The 20,941-nt window shown below is 51.0% G+C and overlaps 1 protein-coding gene across 1 annotated transcript; it reads left to right on the forward strand.

The window, feature by feature from the left end:
• Nucleotides 1-3,932: 3,932 nt before the first annotated feature.
• Nucleotides 3,933-20,224, forward strand: RPN1 (ribophorin I). The gene is made up of 9 exons (XM_075321504.1): nucleotides 3,933-4,261; nucleotides 7,607-7,671; nucleotides 8,502-8,808; nucleotides 8,965-9,174; nucleotides 9,570-9,762; nucleotides 9,930-10,029; nucleotides 11,048-11,306; nucleotides 11,471-11,716; nucleotides 19,292-20,224. Exons 1-9 carry the CDS (start codon nucleotides 3,965-3,967, stop codon nucleotides 19,472-19,474), a joined length of 1,860 nt encoding a protein of 619 aa, XP_075177619.1. The 5' UTR covers nucleotides 3,933-3,964; the 3' UTR covers nucleotides 19,475-20,224.
• Nucleotides 20,225-20,941: the final 717 nt, after the last annotated feature.

Below are 20,941 nucleotides of genomic sequence, written 5' to 3' on the forward strand. Positions count from 1 at the left end.
TCTGTATAGTGGGGCTGATAAGAGAGATACACTGCAGGATGGGGCTCTGTATAGAGGGGCTGATAATATAGACATACTGCAGGATGGGGCTCTGTATAGAGGCCCTGATAAGAGAGATATACTGCAGAAAGGGGCTGTGTATAGAGGGGCTGATAAGAGAGATATACTGCAGGAGGGGGCTCTGTATAGAGGGGCTGATAATATAGACATACTGCAGGATGGGGCTGTGTATAGAGGGGCTGATAAGAGAGATATACTGCAGGATGGGGCTGTCTATAGAGGGGCTGATAAGAGAGATATACTGCAGGATGGGGCTGTGTATAGAGGGGCTGATAAGAGAGCTATACTGCAGGATGGGGCTGTGTATTGAGGGGATGATAAGAGAGATACACTGCAGGATAGGGCTGTGTACAGAGGGGCGGATAAGAGAGATATACTCCAGGATGGGGCTGTGTATAGAGGGGCTGATAAGAGAGATATACTACAGGAGGGGGCTCTGAATAGAGGGGCTGATAAGAGAGATATACTGCAGGAGGGGGCTCTGTATAGAGGGGCTGATAAGAGAGATACACTGCAGGAGGGGGCTCTGTATAGAGGGGCTGATAAGAGAGATACACTGCAGGATGGGGCTGTGTATAGAGGGGCTGATAAGAGAGCTATACTGCAGGATGGGGCTGTGTATTGAGGGGATGATAAGAGAGATACACTGCAGGATAGGGCTGTGTACAGAGGGGCGGATAAGAGAGATATACTCCAGGATGGGGCTGTGTATAGAGGGGCTGATAAGAGAGATATACTACAGGAGGGGGCTCTGAATAGAGGGGCTGATAAGAGAGATATACTGCAGGAGGGGGCTCTGTATAGAGGGGCTGATAAGAGAGATACACTGCAGGAGGGGGCTCTGTATAGAGGGGCTGATAAGAGAGATACACTGCAGGATGGGCTGTATATAGAGAGGCTGATAAGAGAGATATACTGCAGGATAGGGCTCTGTATAGAGGGGCTAATAAGAGAGATATACTGCAGGAGGGGGCTCTGAATAGAGGGGCTGATAAGAGAGATACACTGCAGGCAGGATGGGGCTGTGTATAGAGGGGCTGAGAGGAGAGATATACTACAGGAGGGGGGCTGTGTACGGGGGCTGATAAGAGATATACTGCAGGAGAAGACTCTGTACAGGGCTGAGAGGAGTGATTTGCTGTATGATTTGGCTTTGAATGGAGGGGCTGAAAGGAAAGATATACTCGAGGATGGAGCTGTATACTAGGGGTAAAGTTATTTGAGCTGTGTTTTTTTTTCCCTGATGCAGAGAGACCAGTGATGTGAAATTTCAAATATTACACTATTGGTCCATATGATAGAGGATTATCTTCTACCATATGTATCAATACAGCATTAGTTTCAGTTTCACAAAACTGATCTGTCAGCAGCAGCAGGCAATAGTTTTAACGTCACACTGCTGTTATAGAGGGTAGGAGAGTAAAAGCTTTGCTATAAGCAGCTAGTGATGTAAAACCACACCACAGCTATAATGATGCAGATGGCAGAAGATAAAATCAGCAAGGCAGTGCACTGAAGCATAAGGTGAATTTTACACTTAGATTACCTTGATGATAACCCAGAGAAGTGGGGCTAGTCAGGAACACACAGAAAAGGGGTCTACAGCACTAAGGAGAAGCAGGGTGCTGCTGGGAAATGTAGTTTTAGCAGATAATAAGACGTGTATTCAGGTCTGTGCACAGAGGGGCAGAAAGAGATGGAGCAAAAGTGCAATAAAGAAACATGTATATTAATGGGAAGTATGCAGTTTGTGAAAAATTATTTGATTCAGAGAGTAAATCATAAAAGCGGTTGTTCTGAACTGATGAGAATGTCCTGGAGAAAAACGATGGTTCCTTAATCTGATATTTTGTTGTCTCCATGTTCAGTGTGGAACTCACCATGATACCAAACAGCACAATGACTACTTTTCACCTGACTGATCACAGGGCTGTAGACACTTGTGATGCTGATTACAGGTCGCTCCTTAGTCTATCATGTCCATAGGGTCAAATTTATTCAATCGTTTCTAGGGAAACCTCCATTTATGTCCAGGACATTTTCATTCGTTTTTTTTTTGTTTGATTGGTTATTTTTTTCCAAAATTCAAAAGCAAAAATCTGATTCTCATTGGATGTTATTAGGTAAATTTTAATTTAAAATAAATGCTGTCAGTTTCAAGGTATCTCAATGACAATTGTGGGGTTTTCTTACTTTACCAGAAGGGACCAATAATTTTGTCTTTGCATGTGTATATATACAGTGATTCCGCTGGTTGAATAGTGAGTGCAGCTCTGGAGTATAAGGCTGTGTGCGCACGTTGCGTTTTTTCATGCGTTTACGCAGCGTTTTAATCTGCAGCGTAAACTCATGCGTTCTGCTTCCTCAGCAAAGTCTATGAGAAGTCAGGAAATTGCATGCACACGTTGCGTTTTGGATGCCAATTTTTTTAAAAAATCAATGCGTTCAAAAAAATCAACATGTCACTTCTTTTGTGCATTTTGGATGCTTTTCCCTCTCTGTCTATGGTAGAGCAAGCATCCAGAACGCATGAATTCTGCATCCAAAATGTATCCAAAACGCACATGCAGTGACAAAACGCTGCAGAATATTTGTCACAGCAGAACGCAACGTGCGCACATAGCCTAATACAGGATGTAACTCAGGATCAGTACAGGATAAGTAATGTAATGTATGTACACAGTGACTGCACCAGCAGAATAGTGAGTGCAGCTCTGGAATATAATACAGGATGTAACTCAGGATCAGTACAGGATAAGTAATGTAATGTATGTACACAGCGACTGTACCAGCAGAATAGTGAGTGCAGCTCTGGTGTATAATATAGGTGGTAACTCCAGGATCAGTGCTGGATAAGTAATATAAGGTATGTACATAGTGACTGCACCAGCAGAATAGTGAGTGCAGCTCTGAAGTATAATACAGGATGAAACGCAGGATCAGTACAGGATAAGTAATGTAATGTATGTACACAGTGACTGCACCAGCAGAATAGTGAGTGCAGCTCTGGAGTATAATACAGGATGAAACGCAGGATCAGTACAGGATAAGTAATGTAATGTATGTACACAGTGACTGCACCAGCAGAATAGTGAGTGCAGCTCTGGAGTATAATACAGGAGGTAATTCAGGATCAGTACAGGATCAGTAATGTAATGTATGTGCACAGTGACTCCACCAGCAGAATACTGAGTGCAGCTCTGGGGAATAATACAGGATGTAACTCAGGAGCAGTACAGGATAAGTAATGTAATGTATGTACACAGTGACTGCACCAGCAGAATAGTGAGTGCAGCTCTGGAGTATAATACAGGATGTAACTCAGGATCAGTACAGGATCAGTAATGTAATGTATGTACACAGTGACTGCACCAGCAGAATAGTGAGTGCAGCTCTGGAGTATAATACAGGATCAGTAATGTAATGTATGTACACAGCGACTGCACCAGCAGAATAATGAGTGCAGCTCTGGAGTATAATCCTGGATAAGTGCTGTACGTACACAGTGATCATAGCGGTCTGTGCTATAGATGAATGCTCGGTGTCTACCCCCGGTGTGATATCGGTGTCTGTGCCGGTGTGCTCGGTTTTCTCCGCCTCTCCCGTTCTTACACATCAGCTCTGCTGCTGTCGCTATGGACGCTCCTCTTCTCTCTGTTTTGAGCTGTCCATCACTCTGCCTGTTTACAATCCGTACATTTATCACACAGCCCCGGCCTCGCGGTGTGACAGGCTATGGCCGTGTTTATCTGTTGTTATCATACGTTGAATACAGTGTGTATATTGTCAGTACAGGGAAGAGGAGGGCTCGGGGCCGCTCCGTCCTGTCAGGCAGTGTCCCGGTCACCCTCCCGTTGCTGGGCAGCAGTGGGGTCCTGGGCGGCCATCTTGTTCCCGCGGATGAATGAGCCGTCAGCAGCAGAGCCGTCCAGGCCGCGGGTCTCGTCTATCCGCCTCCATCCTCCGCTCTCCGGTCATGGCGCTCTCCGCCGCCCTCCTCCTCCTGCTTTCTCTGGCCGCCACCGCCGTCTCCGGGGCGCACGAGCTGCTCAATGAGGACGTGAAGCGCAGTGTGGATCTCAGCAGCCACATCGCCAAAGTGACGGCCGAGGTGAAGCTGTCCAACCCGGGGCCGGCCGCCGCGCACTCCTTCCTGGTGGCCCTGGAGCCGGAGCTGGCCGGACACCTGGCCTTCCTGGGGGTCAGTATGCCGCATTCCCGGCGCGGGATTAATCCTGTCACACAGTGGAGGGTGCGCCATTTACAGCGAGGACGGCAGATGCAGCACAGCCGAGTGTTTATATCTACACTTCCTGTCTGATCACACTGGATGTAGCAGAGCTGAGTGTGCTGTCACTGCGCTACCTGTATGACCATGGTGAGGTGCTGGCGCTTATAGCACTGGCACACAGATGTAAGGTTGAGTTGAGTTTGTCGCGCCACCGGACTGTCGCAGGGCTGAATGTGTGGTGGCGCAGGGTTGTTTGTCGTGCCGCCAAAGTGGCACAGGATTGAGTTTGTCGTGCTGCCAGATTGGCGCGGGGTTGAGTTTGTCGCGCCGCCGGAGTGGCGTAGGGTTGAGTTTGTCGCGCCGCCGGAGTGGCGTAGGGTTGAGTTTGTCGCGCCGCCGGAGTGGCGTAGGGTTGAGTTTGTCGTGCTGGCGGAGTGGCGCCCGGTTGAGTTTGTCATGGCGGCGGAGTGGTGTAGGGTTGAGTTTGTCGTGCTGCTGGGTTGAGTTTGTCGTGCTGCTGGGTTGAGTTTGTCGTGCTGCTGGGTTGAGTTTGTCGTGCTGCTGGGTTGAGTTTGTCGTGCTGCTGGGTTGAGTTTGTCGTGCTGCTGGGTTGAGTTTGTCGTGCTGCTGGGTTGAGTTTGTCGTGCTGCTGGGTTGAGTTTGTCGTGCTGCTGGGTTGAGTTTGTCGTGCTGCTGGGTTGAGTTTGTCGTGCTGCTGGGTTGAGTTTGTCGTGCTGCTGGGTTGAGTTTGTCGTGCTGCTGGGTTGAGTTTGTCGTGGCGCCGGGTTGAGTTTGTCGTGGCGCCGGGTTGAGTTTGTCGTGGCGCCGGGTTGAGTTTGTCGTGGCGCCGGGTTGAGTTTGTCGTGCCGCCGCAGTGGCTTCAGGGCTGAGTTTGTCGTGCCGCCGCAGTGGCTTCAGGGTTGAGTTTGCCGCGCCGCCGCAGTGGCTTCAGGGTTGAGTTTGCCGCGCCGCCGCAGTGGCTTCAGGGCTGAGTTTGCCGCGCCGCCGCAGTGGCTTCAGGGCTGAGTTTGCCGCGCCGCCGCAGTGGCTTCAGGGCTGAGTTTGCCGCGCCGCCGCAGTGGCTTCAGGGCTGAGTTTGCCGCGCCGCCGCAGTGGCTTCAGGGCTGAGTTTGCCGCGCCGCCGCAGTGGCTTCAGGGCTGAGTTTGCCGCGCCGCCGCAGTGGCTTCAGGGCTGAGTTTGCCGCGCCGCCGCAGTGGCTTCAGGGCTGAGTTTGCCGCGCCGCCGCAGTGGCTTCAGGGCTGAGTTTGCCGCGCCGCCGCAGTGGCTTCAGGGCTGAGTTTGCCGCGCCGCCGCAGTGGCTTCAGGGCTGAGTTTGCCGCGCCGCCGCAGTGGCTTCAGGGCTGAGTTTGCCGCGCCGCCGCAGTGGCTTCAGGGCTGAGTTTGCCGCGCCGCCGCAGTGGCTTCAGGGCTGAGTTTGCCGCGCCGCCGCAGTGGCTTCAGGGCTGAGTTTGCCGCGCCGCCGCAGTGGCTTCAGGGCTGAGTTTGCCGCGCCGCCGCAGTGGCTTCAGGGCTGAGTTTGCCGCGCCTCCGCAGTGGCTTCAGGGCTGAGTTTGCCGCGCCTCCGCAGTGGCTTCAGGGCTGAGTTTGCCGCGCCTCCGCAGTGGCTTCAGGGCTGAGTTTGCCGCGCCGCCGCAGTGGCTTCAGGGCTGAGTTTGCCGCGCCGCCGCAGTGGCTTCAGGGCTGAGTTTGCCGCGCCGCCGCAGTGGCTTCAGGGCTGAGTTTGCCGCGCCGCCGCAGTGGCTTCAGGGCTGAGTTTGCCGCGCCACCGGGACTGTCGCGAGGCCGAGTTGATTCGGTATGACACATTATTAGAGTATCGGTGTAGCAGAGTTTATCCAGTGATATGTGGTTTACATAGGACTGCAGGGTCTGTATTGTGCTGTGCACACAATAAACAGTCACATCCCCTCGGCTCTGCTACATCTGTGTGATTACTCGGCAGTCGCACAGGTCTGTGGATGCAGATGCAGCAGAGCTGGGTGTGTAGTGAGGCAGCCCTGGAGGATGTGCGCTCAGGACCCCGCCACTTCCTCCTCCTGCTCTGTAGGATTGTGACACGTCAGCGCTCGCCTCCAGGAGGAGTCCGCCCGCCCCGTGCCTGCAGCCGCCCACTACAACCCTCATCATCCAGGGTGCTGGGAGCCTCTCACCCTGCAGGAGGGGCGGGGACAGACCTAAAATCAGGCAGATTTATTATTGTCAGACACTGTAATCTAAGCTACTACAACTCCCAGCATTCCCTGACAGCCCCTGAGCTCCCCTCTGGGTAGAGACACTTTTGCACTTACCACAAAGCTTAAATTTTGAATTGCATAAATATTCATCCCCCCCCCCCCCATTATCAAAGCTGATTCCTGCAGTAGCAGAAATGTGATTTCCCCCCCCCCCCCCACACAGATGTGATCTGGGAGGGCATGCTGGGAATTGTAGTTTAACACCACCGTTAGGATGCTTGATTAAACATATTAAGGGGTGATTACTTATGAAATTTACCGTACAGCCTTTAACCCTTTTAAGGACCAAGCCGGACCGGGGTGTCCGTTACTTTCAAGGTGGCGGTTGTATAACAGCTCCTGAGCCAGCGCTGGACATATACAGTTGCTGTGCACTAAGGGGTTAATTCATCTGCAAATGTGGCTCATTGCCCAACGTCTGGAGTTCAAGGTCTGTTGGGGCATGCTGGGAGTTGTAGTGTCACAAAAGCTGAAGTGCAGAAGGCTGTTGCACTCTGTATTCTTGCAATAACGTCACTTTAAGGGGAATCTGTCACCAGGTTTTTGCTCCCCCATCTCAGAGCAGCATAATGTAGAGACAGAGACCCTGATTCCAGCGATGTCACTTACTGAGCTGTGTGCTGTCATTTTGATAAAATCACTATTTTCTCTGCTGCAGATCTAGCAGTTATACAGAGCTCAGGAATATGCTGGACTACCTGGTAGTCCTGAAATGATGATCTCCTGCTGATTAAACTGTAATTTTATGAAAAGTACACTAAGTAGCCCATTAAGTGACACATCACTGGAATCAGGATCTCTGCCCCTACATTATGCTGCTCTCAGATTAGGTGGCAAAAATCTGGTGACAGATTCCCTTTAAATAACGGCATCCAGCCCTGATACACTGCAACGAGCACTCCCCCCTGTGTCCACCAGACACGATCCGTTCACTGACTGCAAGCGCAGATGTGGCTGAATCAAACACAAAGCGCAATATAAAGTGGCAGGAGGTTTGTGGAGGGGTCCGATCAGTGCAGGGGCTTCTGCTGTCGCTGTGATCTAATCCCTGTGTTACAGGTGAAGACCGAGGATGAAGAGTTCGGCTACCTGGAAGTGCGGGAAAGCAAGGTGAAGGGCAAGAGGTGAGACTCCGGAATATATATATGTATGTATGTATGTATGTATGTCACGTCCGTGGAAACACACCTGGTTGCTGTATACACGGGATCATCCAGTGCATACGGCGGCCATGACACCCCCCCCCCCCACCCCGTCCTGACAATCATGTGATTGCAACTACTGAGGATCTCCTGGGTCCTAGCAGATACAGATGGGCTCTGCCGTGCAGTCAGGAGGTTGTGTCTGGGACAAAAATGTAGAGTCCAGGGGAACTTTAAGAGATAATAGGCCTCCAGTGTCATTCATATCATTATGGGGGGGGGGGATGGCCTCTTGGTTGAAGGTATCCTAAATTTTAGAACACAAAATATTTGCATGAGAGCGGGTAGAACACAGTTACGTTTTATTTCGCATTGATGACGTGGGGACAGGTGACACATTGTCTTGAGCACATGGCTGTTAGGCTAGCTTCACGCTTGCGTTTTTTCCTTCAGTCGCAATCCGCCGTTTTGGAAAACAGCGAAATCCATTAACGGATTCTGCTGCTTCCCATAGACTTGTATGGACGACGCATTGCGACTGATGGTCCTGCCTTGCATCCACCGGCCGACGCTGCGTTGCTTCCGCCGGGAGGAAAGATGACAGCATGTAACGTTTTTCTGCGCTTCCCCCTGAGCGTCAAAAAAATGCAATGTGCAGGATTCCTTCAGCGTCCGTCATTTTTATAATGGATGCCTATGGTGGCGGAATCCGTCATTTGACTGATTCCTGTGACGCATCTGTTTTTACACAACATGCACATGCGTTTTACTTTATCATGTTCTTTGTTTTTTTGGGGGTTTTTTTCCACCAGCGGTAAACAATTCTCGGTGCAGCTTCCAAATTCTCTGTCTCCTGGATCCAAGATCAAGGTCTTCATTGAGATGGTGTACACCCACATCCTGCACCCGTACCCCACCCAGATCACACAGGCCGAGAAGCAGTTTGTGACTTTTGAAGGCAGCCATTACTTCTACTCTCCGTACCCCACCACGTCCCAAACCACCCGCGTCAAACTCTCCTCCCGGAACGTGGAGAGCTACACCAAGCTCGGCAACCCCTCCCGAGCCGATGACACCATCGAGTACGGTCCCTTTAAGGACGTCCCTGCGTGGAGCCACGTAAGTGTGGAAATCGCTACTATAACACCTGCACTGTACGTGGCTTAGTCTCCAGTTTGGGTACTGTTGCCGTGTCGGTCCCTAGAATACATCTCACATTCATGATATCAGATGACTGCTTAACCCCTCTTTTTTTTTTTTTTTTTGTCTTTCCAGGACGTTATGAAGGTTCACTACGAGAACAATAGCCCCTTCCTCACCATCACCAGCATGACCCGCGTCATCGAGGTCTCCCATTGGGGTAACATCGCCGTAGAAGAGACTGTGGATTTAAAGCACACCGGAGCATATTTAAGGGGACCCTTCTCCCGATATGATTACCAGCGGCAGCCGGACAGCGGCATTTCATCTGTCAAATCCTTCAAGGTAGTGGGGAAAAAAACCACTTTTGTGATGGAAATTAGTGGGGCTGTGGCTCCGATACTTATAGGGGTACTCCTCATCGCTGTAAGTGATGGACTATTGTTAGGATAGGTCATCCCTTAATGATCGCTGGGAACAAGGGGCTTCGGCTGTCCCCATTCACTATGATGGAGGATCGCTGCATCAGTCGCTGGACATGCCTCTGCAGAGAAAAAACAAAAGCGGCCACAGTTCTTTTAATTTTTGCATCCTTAAGGGGCCCGGAGGTTGTACCCCTTCAGATCATTTAGCAATATGTCCTTACTAATCTGGGAATACCCCTGTAACTACAGTATAAACTCTCTGGTATTAACCCTTTGCAGAATCCATATTCTATATTAGCACTTTCCTCCCATTAGACCATTCTGCCGGCCGCTGCCCAAGACGTCTACTACAGGGATGAAATCGGGAACATCTCCACCAGCCATCTGCTGGTCCTGGACGACTCTGTGGAAATGGAGATCCGGCCCAGGTTTCCTCTTTTCGGAGGGTGGAAAACCCATTATATGATTGGTTACAACCTGCCAAGTTATGAGTACCTGTACAACCTGGGTGAGTGTCTGCTCCGTGCACGTCTAACCTAGCTCAGTCCGATAGCGATTGTAGTCTCTACCTTGCCGGCTTTGCTGGTGCCGTCTCCCTCTGCAGCTTTTCCATATTCTGCGCTTGTAGTTTGGGCAGGAATAATAGATCATATCCGACCCCTTATTCTCTCACAGGCGACCAGTACGCTCTGAAGATGAGGTTCATTGATCACGTGTTTGATGAGCAGGTCGTGGATTCTCTGACTGTGAAAATCATCCTCCCTGAAGGAGCAAAGTAAGTGTCTGGTGGAGGCATCGCTGTGCTATCTGCCGTATACACTGACAGTCACGGATTATAAAGTGATGGGGAATCACTGGGACGGGCCAACACTTTATAATCTGAGCGCTCTGACATCGGGGACCCCCCCCACAGACACCGCAGCTCCAGTTTGGTGCCGCATCCCATTTACAGATTCTGCCTGGAAAAACTTAAGGCTATGTGCCCACGGGAGATTAAACCTGCAGATTAATTTGCTGAAAATCCATGGATTTTTTCCAGATAAATCCGCAGGTTTCAGCAAGTACAGACACTCCCCATGTTATTTTATGGGACATGGGGAGTGCGGTGTCCATGCTGCGGTATGTGCGGCTCCGAAACATGCTGCGGATGTCCCGCAGCCATGCGTGATTGCATGTCAATTCTTTCTGCGGAATTACCTGCGGAATTCCCGCCTCTCCACTATGGAGATAGAGGCAGGTAAGCCGCATGAATGTCCGCAGGTTTACCGCAGCTATTTCGCTGGAATCCCACAATTTCAAACTAGCTGCGTATTCCAGGGAGCAGCTGCGGACATACCTGCGGATATATCAGCAGGCACAAACTCCTGTGGGCACATGGCCTAAAGAGGCAGCACCCACCCCAGCAGTGCTCCCCTTCATTCTCTGAAATGAGCGGGTACCTATCAGTAATGATAGCATATCCTAGCTGAATGCCATAATTTATCAGCTGGGAGTACCCCTTTTAATGTGTTGAGTTGTATAGTAGCCAAATTGACTCTTGGTAGCCATGAAGCTGCACTGCAGTACCCAGGATTGGCCACTACATTATATGGCGCTGTGAACATCTAAGCCGCTGTTGGAGATACAGCCTATTGGTGGGGGGTGTCAGGCGTCAGACCCCACCTGATATGATCTTGAACGTCCCCTTTAAACAGGTGGGGCATCGGTGCTGTGTTGTAGGTAGTTGCGGTTTCTGGCTGCCCCATAGTGATGTCCTCGCATTACTTGAGCTGGTCGTGTCAAATTATTTGCAGGAATATCGACGTAGAAAACCCCTACAACCTGAACCGCGCACCGGACGAGCTGCACTACACCTATCTGGACACCTTTGGCCGACCCGTCATCGTGGCTCACAAGAACAATCTGGTGGAGCAGCACATCCAGGACGTCGTGGTCCATTACACCTTCAATAAGATCCTGATGCTGCAGGAGCCTCTGCTGGTGGTCGGAGCCTTCTACATCCTGTTCTTCACCGTCATCATCTATGTCCGGCTCGACTTCTCCATCACCAAGGTGGGTATCTGTGATATGAAGAATCGGGAAAGCTGGATGAGGTCTCTGGTGGGACCCTCGATAATGAAGGGGTCACTTAGAAAAAGACGTAGTGTTCTGTTACCCAAATAATTGTACAGACCCTCTGTAGATCCACCTGGCAAACCCCTTTTATTTCTGTGCAGGACCCTGCGGCTGAAGCCAGGATGAAAGTGGCCTGCATCACGGAGCAGATCCTGACCCTGGTCAACAAGAGGCTCGGCATTTTCCGTCACTATGATGAAGCCGTGAATAAATATAAGCAGTCGCGGGACATCTCCACCCTCAACATAGGGAAGAAAGCTCTGGAAACCGAGCACAAGAACCTGACAAATGAGATTGCGTCTCTGCAGTCCAAGCTGAAGGCCGAGGGATCTGACCTGTGTGACAAGGTGAGGCCAGGATGGCAGAAACATGGCTGCTTCTTCCAAAAATTAGCTCCACGCCTGACCAGTTCCCCCCCCCCCCCCTCCCCCACATCCACATGCATGATTACCCCTTCAGGCCTCTTTCACACGTCCGTGAAAAACCACACATTTTGCACGAACTTGTTAAAGGTGCGTATGGGCCTCTGTGTGCCATGATTTTGGCACGAGTGTTCTCTGTGTGCTATCCGTGATAATACACGGAGATCAGGAACTTTATGCTCACCTGTCCGTGGTGCTGATGTCTTCCGCTTTGCGGTCTCCGGCCATGCTTCCGGTCCTCGGTGCAGTGAATATGCAATGAGCATAATGAGCGGGGTTGGAAGCAAGTGACAGCAGCAGTGGAGACAGGTGAGTATAGAAAATCATTTTTTCTTCGGCGCTCCATTGGGAGACCCAGACGATTGGGTGTATAGTACTGCCTCCGGAGGCCACACAAAGCATTACACTAAAAAGTGTAAGGCCCCTCCCCTTCTGGCTATACACCCCCAGTGGGATCACTGGCTCACCAGTTTTCTGCTTTGTGCGAAGGAGGTCAGACATCCACGCATAGCTCCACTGTTTAGTCAGCAGCAGCTGCTGACTATGTCGGATGGAAGAAAAGAGGGCCCATATAGGGCCCCCAGCATGCTCCCTTCTCACCCCACTTTATGTCGGCGGTGTTTGTTAAGGTTGAGGTACCCATTGTGGGTACGGAGGCTGGAGCCCACATGCTGTTTTCCTTCCCCATCCCCCTGAGGGGCTCTGAGGAAGTGGGATCTTACCGGCCCCCAAGCCCTGAGGCCGGGCTCCATCCACAGACCCATGGAACCTGCTGGATACGGAGCTGGGTACCGTTCAGGGACAAGGCCCTGCGACATTCAGGTACTCTGTGTCCCAACCAGGCCGCGCACATTCCAGACTTGCTGGGTGTGCTAGTGCGCCGGGGACAGTAGCGCTGCGCGCTGGGGTTACAGTCACTACAGTTTTTCTGAGTGACTTTATGTGTTGGGGACTGCCGCGCCGGCCGCCCCTGGAGCGGCGGCGCGGCTGCGACTTGTAGTGCGCCGGGGACTTAGCGCCGACCGTGCTTTTACGACGGCGTCGCTTATAAATTTAGTCCCCGGCTTCTGCGGCCTAGCTCCGCTTCGTTCCCGCCCCCACCCTGTCAATCAGGGCAAGGGAGAGACGCTGTACGATTAAGCAGCGCCGAGGGCTGGAGTCTTATTTACATACTCCAGCCCTCTCACTGAGCACAGTGGGACGCAGGTTTCCCGCTCTTTGTCTGCACACGCCCAGGGCCCGCCCCTCTCCACAGGACGCCGGCAGCCATTCCTACATGCAGTCTGGCTGGAGAACGGACACAGGCTCTGGGAGACCCAGACAAGGGATTTCTGGCGACCACACACCCGCGTTAGCCAGGCGGTAAGCAGCACTTTAGTTCTGGCCCCACTAGTGCCACAGTGTTATTTTGGTGTACCTTTTTTCTCTATACCATATATATATGTATATATATATTGCACTGTAAGGTCGCTTCTTGGCTGTATACCCTATCTTGCTCTGAGGAGACGACAACATGTCATCCGCAAAACGCAAGGGTGCCAAGACACAGGCTGTGAGCGCTACTTGTGCCGCTTGTGGGGCTGATCTACCGGCAGGTTACAATGACCCCCATTGTGTGCAATGTTCGGTCCCTGTGCCACTTCGTCAGCCGGAGTCTATGGTGGTAGTGGCCCAGGCAGAGTCGCCGGTGAACCCTGTCCCGGTGACGGGGACAGAGTTTGCAGTTTTTGCTGACAGGATGTCTGTCACTATGACAAAAATCCTAGAGACCTTGCAGGCCAGGCCAGTTACTCAGTCCATGGACACTGCTGCGGCAATGTTCCCCGGTCCCCCTCAGTTGGAGTTAATCCGTGCTTCAAGGGGGTCCCAGGCATCTCAGCCTGACGGCTCTGATTCAGATGACAGTCCCAGGCAGCCTAAGCGTGCTCGCTGGGAGAGACCCTCCACGTCATCACGCGGGTCAGGGTCTCAGCGAGAAGAGTCTCTACATGATGAGACAGAGGAGGGTGATCAGGAGTCTAATCCTGAAACCGCTCTCAATCTGGATACCCCTGATGGTGACGCCATGGTAAATGACCTTATAGGGGCCATCAATAGTCTATTGGAAATTTCTCCCCCTGCCCCTTCAGCAGAGGAGGCAGCTGCACAGCAGGAGAAGTTCCATTTCAGGTATCCCAAGCGTAAACTGAGTACTTTTCTGGACCACGCTGACTTCAGAGAATCAGTCCAGAAACACCATGCTTACCCAGACAAGCGTTTCTCCAAACGTCTTAAGGATACACGTTATCCCTTTCCCCCTGACGTGGTCAAACGCTGGACCCAGTGTCCAAAGGTGGACCCCCCAATCTCCAGGCTTGCGGCTAGATCCATAGTTGCAGTGGAGGATGGGGCTTCACTTAAAGATGCCAATGACAGACAGATGGACCTTTGGTTAAAGTCTGTCTATGAAGCTATCGGCGCGTCGTTTGCTCCAGCATTCGCGGCCGTGTGGGCACTCCAAGCTATTTCAGCTGGTCTGGCACAGGTGGACTCTATCATACGTCCAGCAGTGCCGCGAGTAGCGTCCCTAACCTCGCAAATGTCTGCGTTTGCGACTTACGCTATCAACGCTGTCCTGGACTCTACGAGCCGTACCTCAATGGCGTCTGCCAACTCTGTGGTCTTGCGCAGAGCCTTGTGGTTAAAGGAATGGAAAGCGGATTCTGCTTCCAAAAAATGTTTAACCAGCTTGCCACTATCTGTAGATAGACTGTTTGGTGAACAATTGGCTGAAATCATTAAGCAATCCAAGGGTAAAGACTCCTCCTTACCCCAGCCCAGATCAAGCAAACCTCAACAGAGGAAGTGGCAGTCGAGGTTTCGGTCCTTTCGAGGCTCCGGCAAGACCCAATTCTCCTCGTCCAAAGGGACTCAGAAGGAGCAAAGGAGCTCAGATTCCTGGCGGGCTCACTCACGCCCCAAGAAAGCAACCGGAGGAACCGCTTCCAAGGCGGCTGCCTCATGACTTTCGGCCTCATCCATCCGCATCCTCGGTCGGTGGCAGGCTCTCCCGCTTTTGCGACATTTGGCTGCCACAGGTCAAAGACCGGTGGGTAACAGACATTTTGTCTCACGGGTACAGGATAGAATTCAGTTCTCGTCCTCCGCCTCGGTTCTTCAGAACCTCCCCACATCCCGACCGAGCAGATGCCCTTCTGCAGGCGGTGTGCTCACTAAAAGCAGAAGGAGTGGTGATCCCTGTTCCTCTGCAGGAACAAGGGCAAGGTTTTTACTCCAATCTCTTTGTGGTTCCAAAAAAGGACGGCTCGTTTCGTCCTGTTCTGGACCTAAAGCTGCTCAACAAGCATGTGAACGCCAGGCGGTTCCGGATGGAATCCCTCCGCTCCGTCATTGCCTCAATGTCTCAAGGAGATTTCCTTGCATCAATAGACATCAAGGATGCTTATCTCCACGTGCCGATTGCTACAGAGCACCAACGTTTTCTACGTTTCGTGATAAGAGACGAACATCTCCAGTTCGTAGCCCTGCCATTTGGTCTGGCGACAGCCCCACGGGTGTTCACCAAGGTCATGGCGGCAGTGGTAGCAGTCTTGCACTCCCAGGGACACTCGGTGATCCCTTACTTAGACGATCTACTTGTCAAAGCACCCTCTCAAGAGGCATGCCAACACAGCCTGAATGTTGCGCTGGAGACTCTCCAGACTTTCGGGTGGATCATCAACTTTTCAAAGTCAAACCTGGCACCGACTCAATCACTAACGTATCTTGGCATGGAGTTTCATACTCTCTCAGCGATAGTGAAGCTTCCGCTGGACAAGCAGCGGTCACTACAGACAGGGGTGCAGTCTCTCCTTCAGGGTCGGTCGCACCCCTTAAGGCGCCTCATGCACTTCCTAGGGAAGATGGTGGCAGCAATGGAGGCAGTCCCGTTCGCGCAGTTTCATCTGCGCCCACTTCAATGGGACATTTTCCGCCAATGGGACGGGAAGACAACTTCCCTGGACAGGAAAGTCTCCCTTTCTCAGACGGCCAAGGACTCTCTGCAATGGTGGCTTCTTCCCACCTCATTATCACAGGGAAGATCATTCCTGCCCCCATCCTGGGCAGTGGTCACGACAGACGCGAGTCTGTCAGGGTGGGGAGCAGTTTTTCTCCACCACAGGGCTCAAGGGACGTGGACTCAGCAGGAGTCCACACTTCAGATCAATGTTCTGGAAATCAGGGCAGTGTATCTTGCCCTATTAGCCTTCCAGCAGTGGCTGGAAGGAAAGCAGATCCGAATTCAGTCGGACAACTCCACAGCGGTGGCATACATCAACCACCAAGGAGGGACACGCAGTCGGCAAGCCTTCCAGGAAGTCAGGCGGATTCTGATGTGGGTGGAGGAAAGAGCATCCACCATATCAGCAGTTCACATCCCGGGCGTAGAAAACTGGGAAGCAGACTTCCTCAGTCGCCAGGGCATGGACGCAGGGGAATGGTCCCTTCACCCGGACGTGTTTCAGGAAATCTGCCGCCGCTGGGGGGTGCCGGACGTCGACCTAATGGCGTCTCGGCACAACAACAAGGTCCCGACCTTCATAGCGCGGTCTCGCGATCAAAGAGCTCTGGCGGCAGACGCCTTAGTGCAAGATTGGTCGCAGTTCCGGCTCCCTTATGTGTTTCCACCTCTGGCACTCTTGCCCAGAGTGTTACGCAAGATCAGATCCGATTGCGGCCGCGTCATACTCGTCGCCCCAGACTGGCCGAGGAGGTCGTGGTACCCGGATCTGTGGCATCTCACGGTCGGCCAACCGTGGGCACTACCAGACCGTCCAGACTTACTGTCCCAAGGGCCGTTTTTCCATCGGAATTCTGCGGCCCTGAACCTGACTGTGTGGCCATTGAGTCCTGGATCCTAGCGTCTTCAGGATTATCCCAAGGGGTCGTTGCCACCATGAGACAGGCTAGGAAGTCCACTTCTGCTAAGATCTACCACAGAACGTGGAAGATTTTCTTATCCTGGTGCTCTGCATAAGGAGTATCCCCCTGGCCATTCGCGTTACCTGTCTCTTTCCTTCCTGCAATCTGGGTTGGAAAAGGGCTTGTCGCTCGGCTCCCTTAAAGGGCAAGTCTCGGCACTATCCGTGTTTTTTCAGAAGCGTCTAGCACGACTTTCTCAGGTGCGCACGTTCCTGCAGGGGGTTTGTCATATCGTACCTCCGTACAGGCGGCCGTTAGATCCGTGGGATCTAAACAAGGTCCTTGTTGCTCTCCAGAAGCCGCCCTTCGAGCCTCTGAGGGATGTGTCACTTTGTCGACTCTCACAGAAAGTGGCCTTTCTGGTAGCGGTCACGTCTCTTCGGAGAGTGTCTGAACTAGCAGCGCTGTCATGCAAAGCTCCTTTCCTGGTGTTCCACCAGGACAAGGTAGTGCTGCGCCCCATTCAGGAGTTCCTCCCTAAGGTGGTATCCTCTTTTCATCTTAATCAGGATATCTCCTTGCCTTCCTTTTATCCGCATGCAGTTCATCGGTATGAAAAGGATTTACATTTGTTGGATCTGGTGAGAGCACTCAGAATCTACATTTCCCGCACGGCGCCCCTGCGCCGCTCGGATGCACTCTTTGTCCTTGTCGCTGGTAAGCGCAAAGGGTCGCAGGCTTCCAAGGCCACCCTGGCTCGATGGATCAAAGAACCAATTCTTGAAGCCTACCGTTCTGCTGGGCTTCCGGTTCCATCAGGGCTGAAGGCCCATTCTACCAGAGCCGTGGGTGCGTCCTGGGCATTACGACACCAGGCTACGGCTCAACAGGTGTGCCAGGCAGCTACCTGGTCGAGTCTGCACACTTTCACCAAACATTATCAGGTGCATACCTATGCTTCGGCGGACGCCAGCCTAGGTAGAAGGGTCCTGCAGGCGGCAGTTGCCTCCCCGTAGGGGAGGGCTGTCTTTGCAGCTCTAACATGAGGTATTTCTTTACCCACCCAGGGACAGCTTTTGGACGTCCCAATCGTCTGGGTCTCCCAATGGAGCGCCGAAGAAGGGAATTTTGTTACTTACCGTAAATTCCTTTTCTTCTAGCTCCTATTGGGAGACCCAGCACCCGCCCTGTTGTCCTTCGGGATTTTTGGTTGTTTTTCGGGTACACATGTTGTTCATGTTGAACGGTTTTCAGTTCTCCGATGTTACTTCGGAGTGAATTTGTTTAAACCAGTTATTGGCTTTCCTCCTTCTTGCTTTTGCACTAAAACTGGTGAGCCAGTGATCCCACTGGGGGTGTATAGCCAGAAGGGGAGGGGCCTTACACTTTTTAGTGTAATGCTTTGTGTGGCCTCCGGAGGCAGTACTATACACCCAATCGTCTGGGTCTCCCAATAGGAGCTAGAAGAAAAGGAATTTACGGTAAGTAACAAAATTCCCTTCATTTCACAGAAATGTGTTTTTCTCCGGTACGTGTCACACTGATGTCACACAGATCACATACGTGCGGTCCATGTGACACCCGTGCTGCCAGAGAAAAGCTGACATGTCTACGTGTGGAGCACACGGACACACGTATAATTCACGCGGTCCATGTGAAAACACTCACGTGTGCACAAACCTATTGATTTTAATGGGTTACATGTGTCATTACAAACATACACAGCTGCACACTAAAATGCTAACAATAAATCAATTCTGGCATTGCATTACTGCTATAGGAATATTTGAAAAAAGGAGCTGTTTAGCTTATGTATTGGCCAATGCATGTGAGCCCGGTAACCAACGGCAAGGTAATCTCTGTATATCGGGAACCTAACCTGAAATGCCACTATCTGGGTAAAAAAACCTCCATGTCTGGGCAAAATGCCTCTATTTGGTTTAAAACCTGTTGTTTTTTTTTTTTTACCCAGATAGTGGCATTTCAGGTTAGGTTCTCGATACCAACGGCAAGGTAATCTCTGTATGTCAGGAACCTAACCTGAAATGCCACTATTTGGGTAAAAAAAAAAACAGGTTTTAATCCAGATAGAGGCATTTTGCCCAGACATGGATGTTTTTTACCCAGATAGTGTCATTTCAGGTTAGGTTCGTGATATACAGAGATTACCTTGGCGTTGGTGATCGGGCTCACATGCATTAGCCAATACATAAGCTAAGCACCTCCTTTTTTTTCAATTCTTCCTATAGCAATAATGCAATACCAGAGTTCACTTATTCATTGTCAGCATTTTAGTGTGCAGCTGTATATGTTTTGTAGTTGCAATGTTTTTTCAGCTGCACCTGTTCATTCCTATTGGATGTGCTGGTCAGTCTTTTTGTATACGCGTGTCGGTATCTCCGGTACATGTGAAAACGGACCGTACCGGAGACACGGATGTGTGAAGGGGCCTCAAGGAGAGAAGTTGCTGATTTTAGGTAGTGGTGCAAGTGTCATAAGATAGGAGGGGACTAGGAAAAATAAGGGCCACTGAGCAGCACAGAGTATTTCAGGATTTGATGTTGTACATTCATCCTCGGGGTTTGTGTCCACTCCCAGGTTGCAGAGATCCAGAAGCTGGACAGCCAAGTGAAGGAGATAGTGGTGAAGTCCTCCTCCGAGGCTGAGCGGCTGGTCGCCGGCAAGCTGAAGAAGGACAGCTACATCGAAAGCGAGAAGCAGCACGCCAACAGGCGCCAGGAGCTGGTCAATAAGATCGACAACATTCTCGATGCGTTGTAACTCCGCCAGGGACTGGACAAAACCTCAGGAGCCAGATCGCAGCAGTGCCTGAAAGCGAAACGTCCTGCCGCCCTATCGCTCTGACTCCTGCATTATTTGTCCTCTACTGCCCGTCACGCCTGTGAGATTAAGGCACAACTCTGGGCACGTGCCCACCGAGCCAGCGCCATGCTCTTATCCAGAGTACATGTATAGATGATCTGTATGCCCCCCTGAGAATCTGATATACTGTCAAACTGCTGCCGATTATCCCTCCACCTTTGTGCCGTACCGTGGGGTGCGATCAAGCACTTGATGGCTGCTGAACTGCTCAGTGGACACCGAAATGATAACAGAGAACACTAGCTTTAATGCACAGTTCTCCTGCAGTTTGTGCCTAAGATTCTCCCGGGGGGTTAGAATAATTTTCTTTTGGTTGGGAAGTGGAATAAGTGGGAATGTGGTGAAGTAAAAAACAAAAATATTTTTTTTTTCCTTGTCTCTTTTCTTTTTAATGTATGAAATCTTTTGATTTACTTATCATTTTCTTTACAAAATCGCCCCCGATCTTTTAGAGAACCATCCGCCCTTCTGTTTTTTTTTATTATTACCTGCCGTGAGCGACACATTTTCATACAAAGTCTCTGCCAAGTTTTTACACTTTTGATTGTCGGGAAAAACTGAAGAATTTTTTTTTTTTTTTTTTCCCTGCTTATTTGACCAAAAATGTAATAAAGAAGGGATTGTGGATACCCGAGCCTCTGGACTCTGCATGTGCCCATCTCTTTACTGACATAAGTTATTGAGAGTTCCTCCAGAAATTTCCGAGGTCGGCAAAACCTGAAAATATATCAATTTTACTATTTTATATTGAATTGACATCCTAAGATAGGGCAGCTGCATCTCCCTCCTCCCCCCTTTGCATGGCCTTCTATTTAGGACTGATGCGGGTTTTTTTTGGTTTTTTTTTGGTGACTGAAGGTTCCTGCAAGTTCCTGGAAGGTGAGGAAGACCTAAAACTACAGTTTTATATGTTGTACAAAGGATTTACTGCATGTAAGATCTACATGTACAGGTAGTCCTCGACTTATGACGTTGATCCGTTCTTACGCGGCGTCGTAAACCGAATTTCGATGTAAGTCGGACCATACGTTCATACAGTACTGTATCATAATAACAGTACAGTACTGCAACACTTAGCTTGGGAGGTAGCTGCAGAAGGTGCTGGGGATACTGGGGCCGGTATCGGATGAGTCTGGCTTACGTTTGGGAGCCATAATGAAGGGTGTTATGGCGTGCAGAAGGCTCGTTTTCCTCTGTACAGCACTGGACTAGAGCGTCGTATAAAGCGTCGTAACCACGAAATGATGTAACTCGAGACCGTTGTAACCCGAGGACTACCTGTATATTATATGTGGACGTTTACATTCAGCTTCCACTAGAGCAGGGGTCTCAAACACGCGGCCCGCAAGCCGCATGCGGGCCATC

The sequence above is a fragment of the Anomaloglossus baeobatrachus genome, chromosome 8 (assembly GCF_048569485.1).
Source record: "Anomaloglossus baeobatrachus isolate aAnoBae1 chromosome 8, aAnoBae1.hap1, whole genome shotgun sequence".
NCBI lineage: Eukaryota > Metazoa > Chordata > Amphibia > Anura > Aromobatidae > Anomaloglossus > Anomaloglossus baeobatrachus.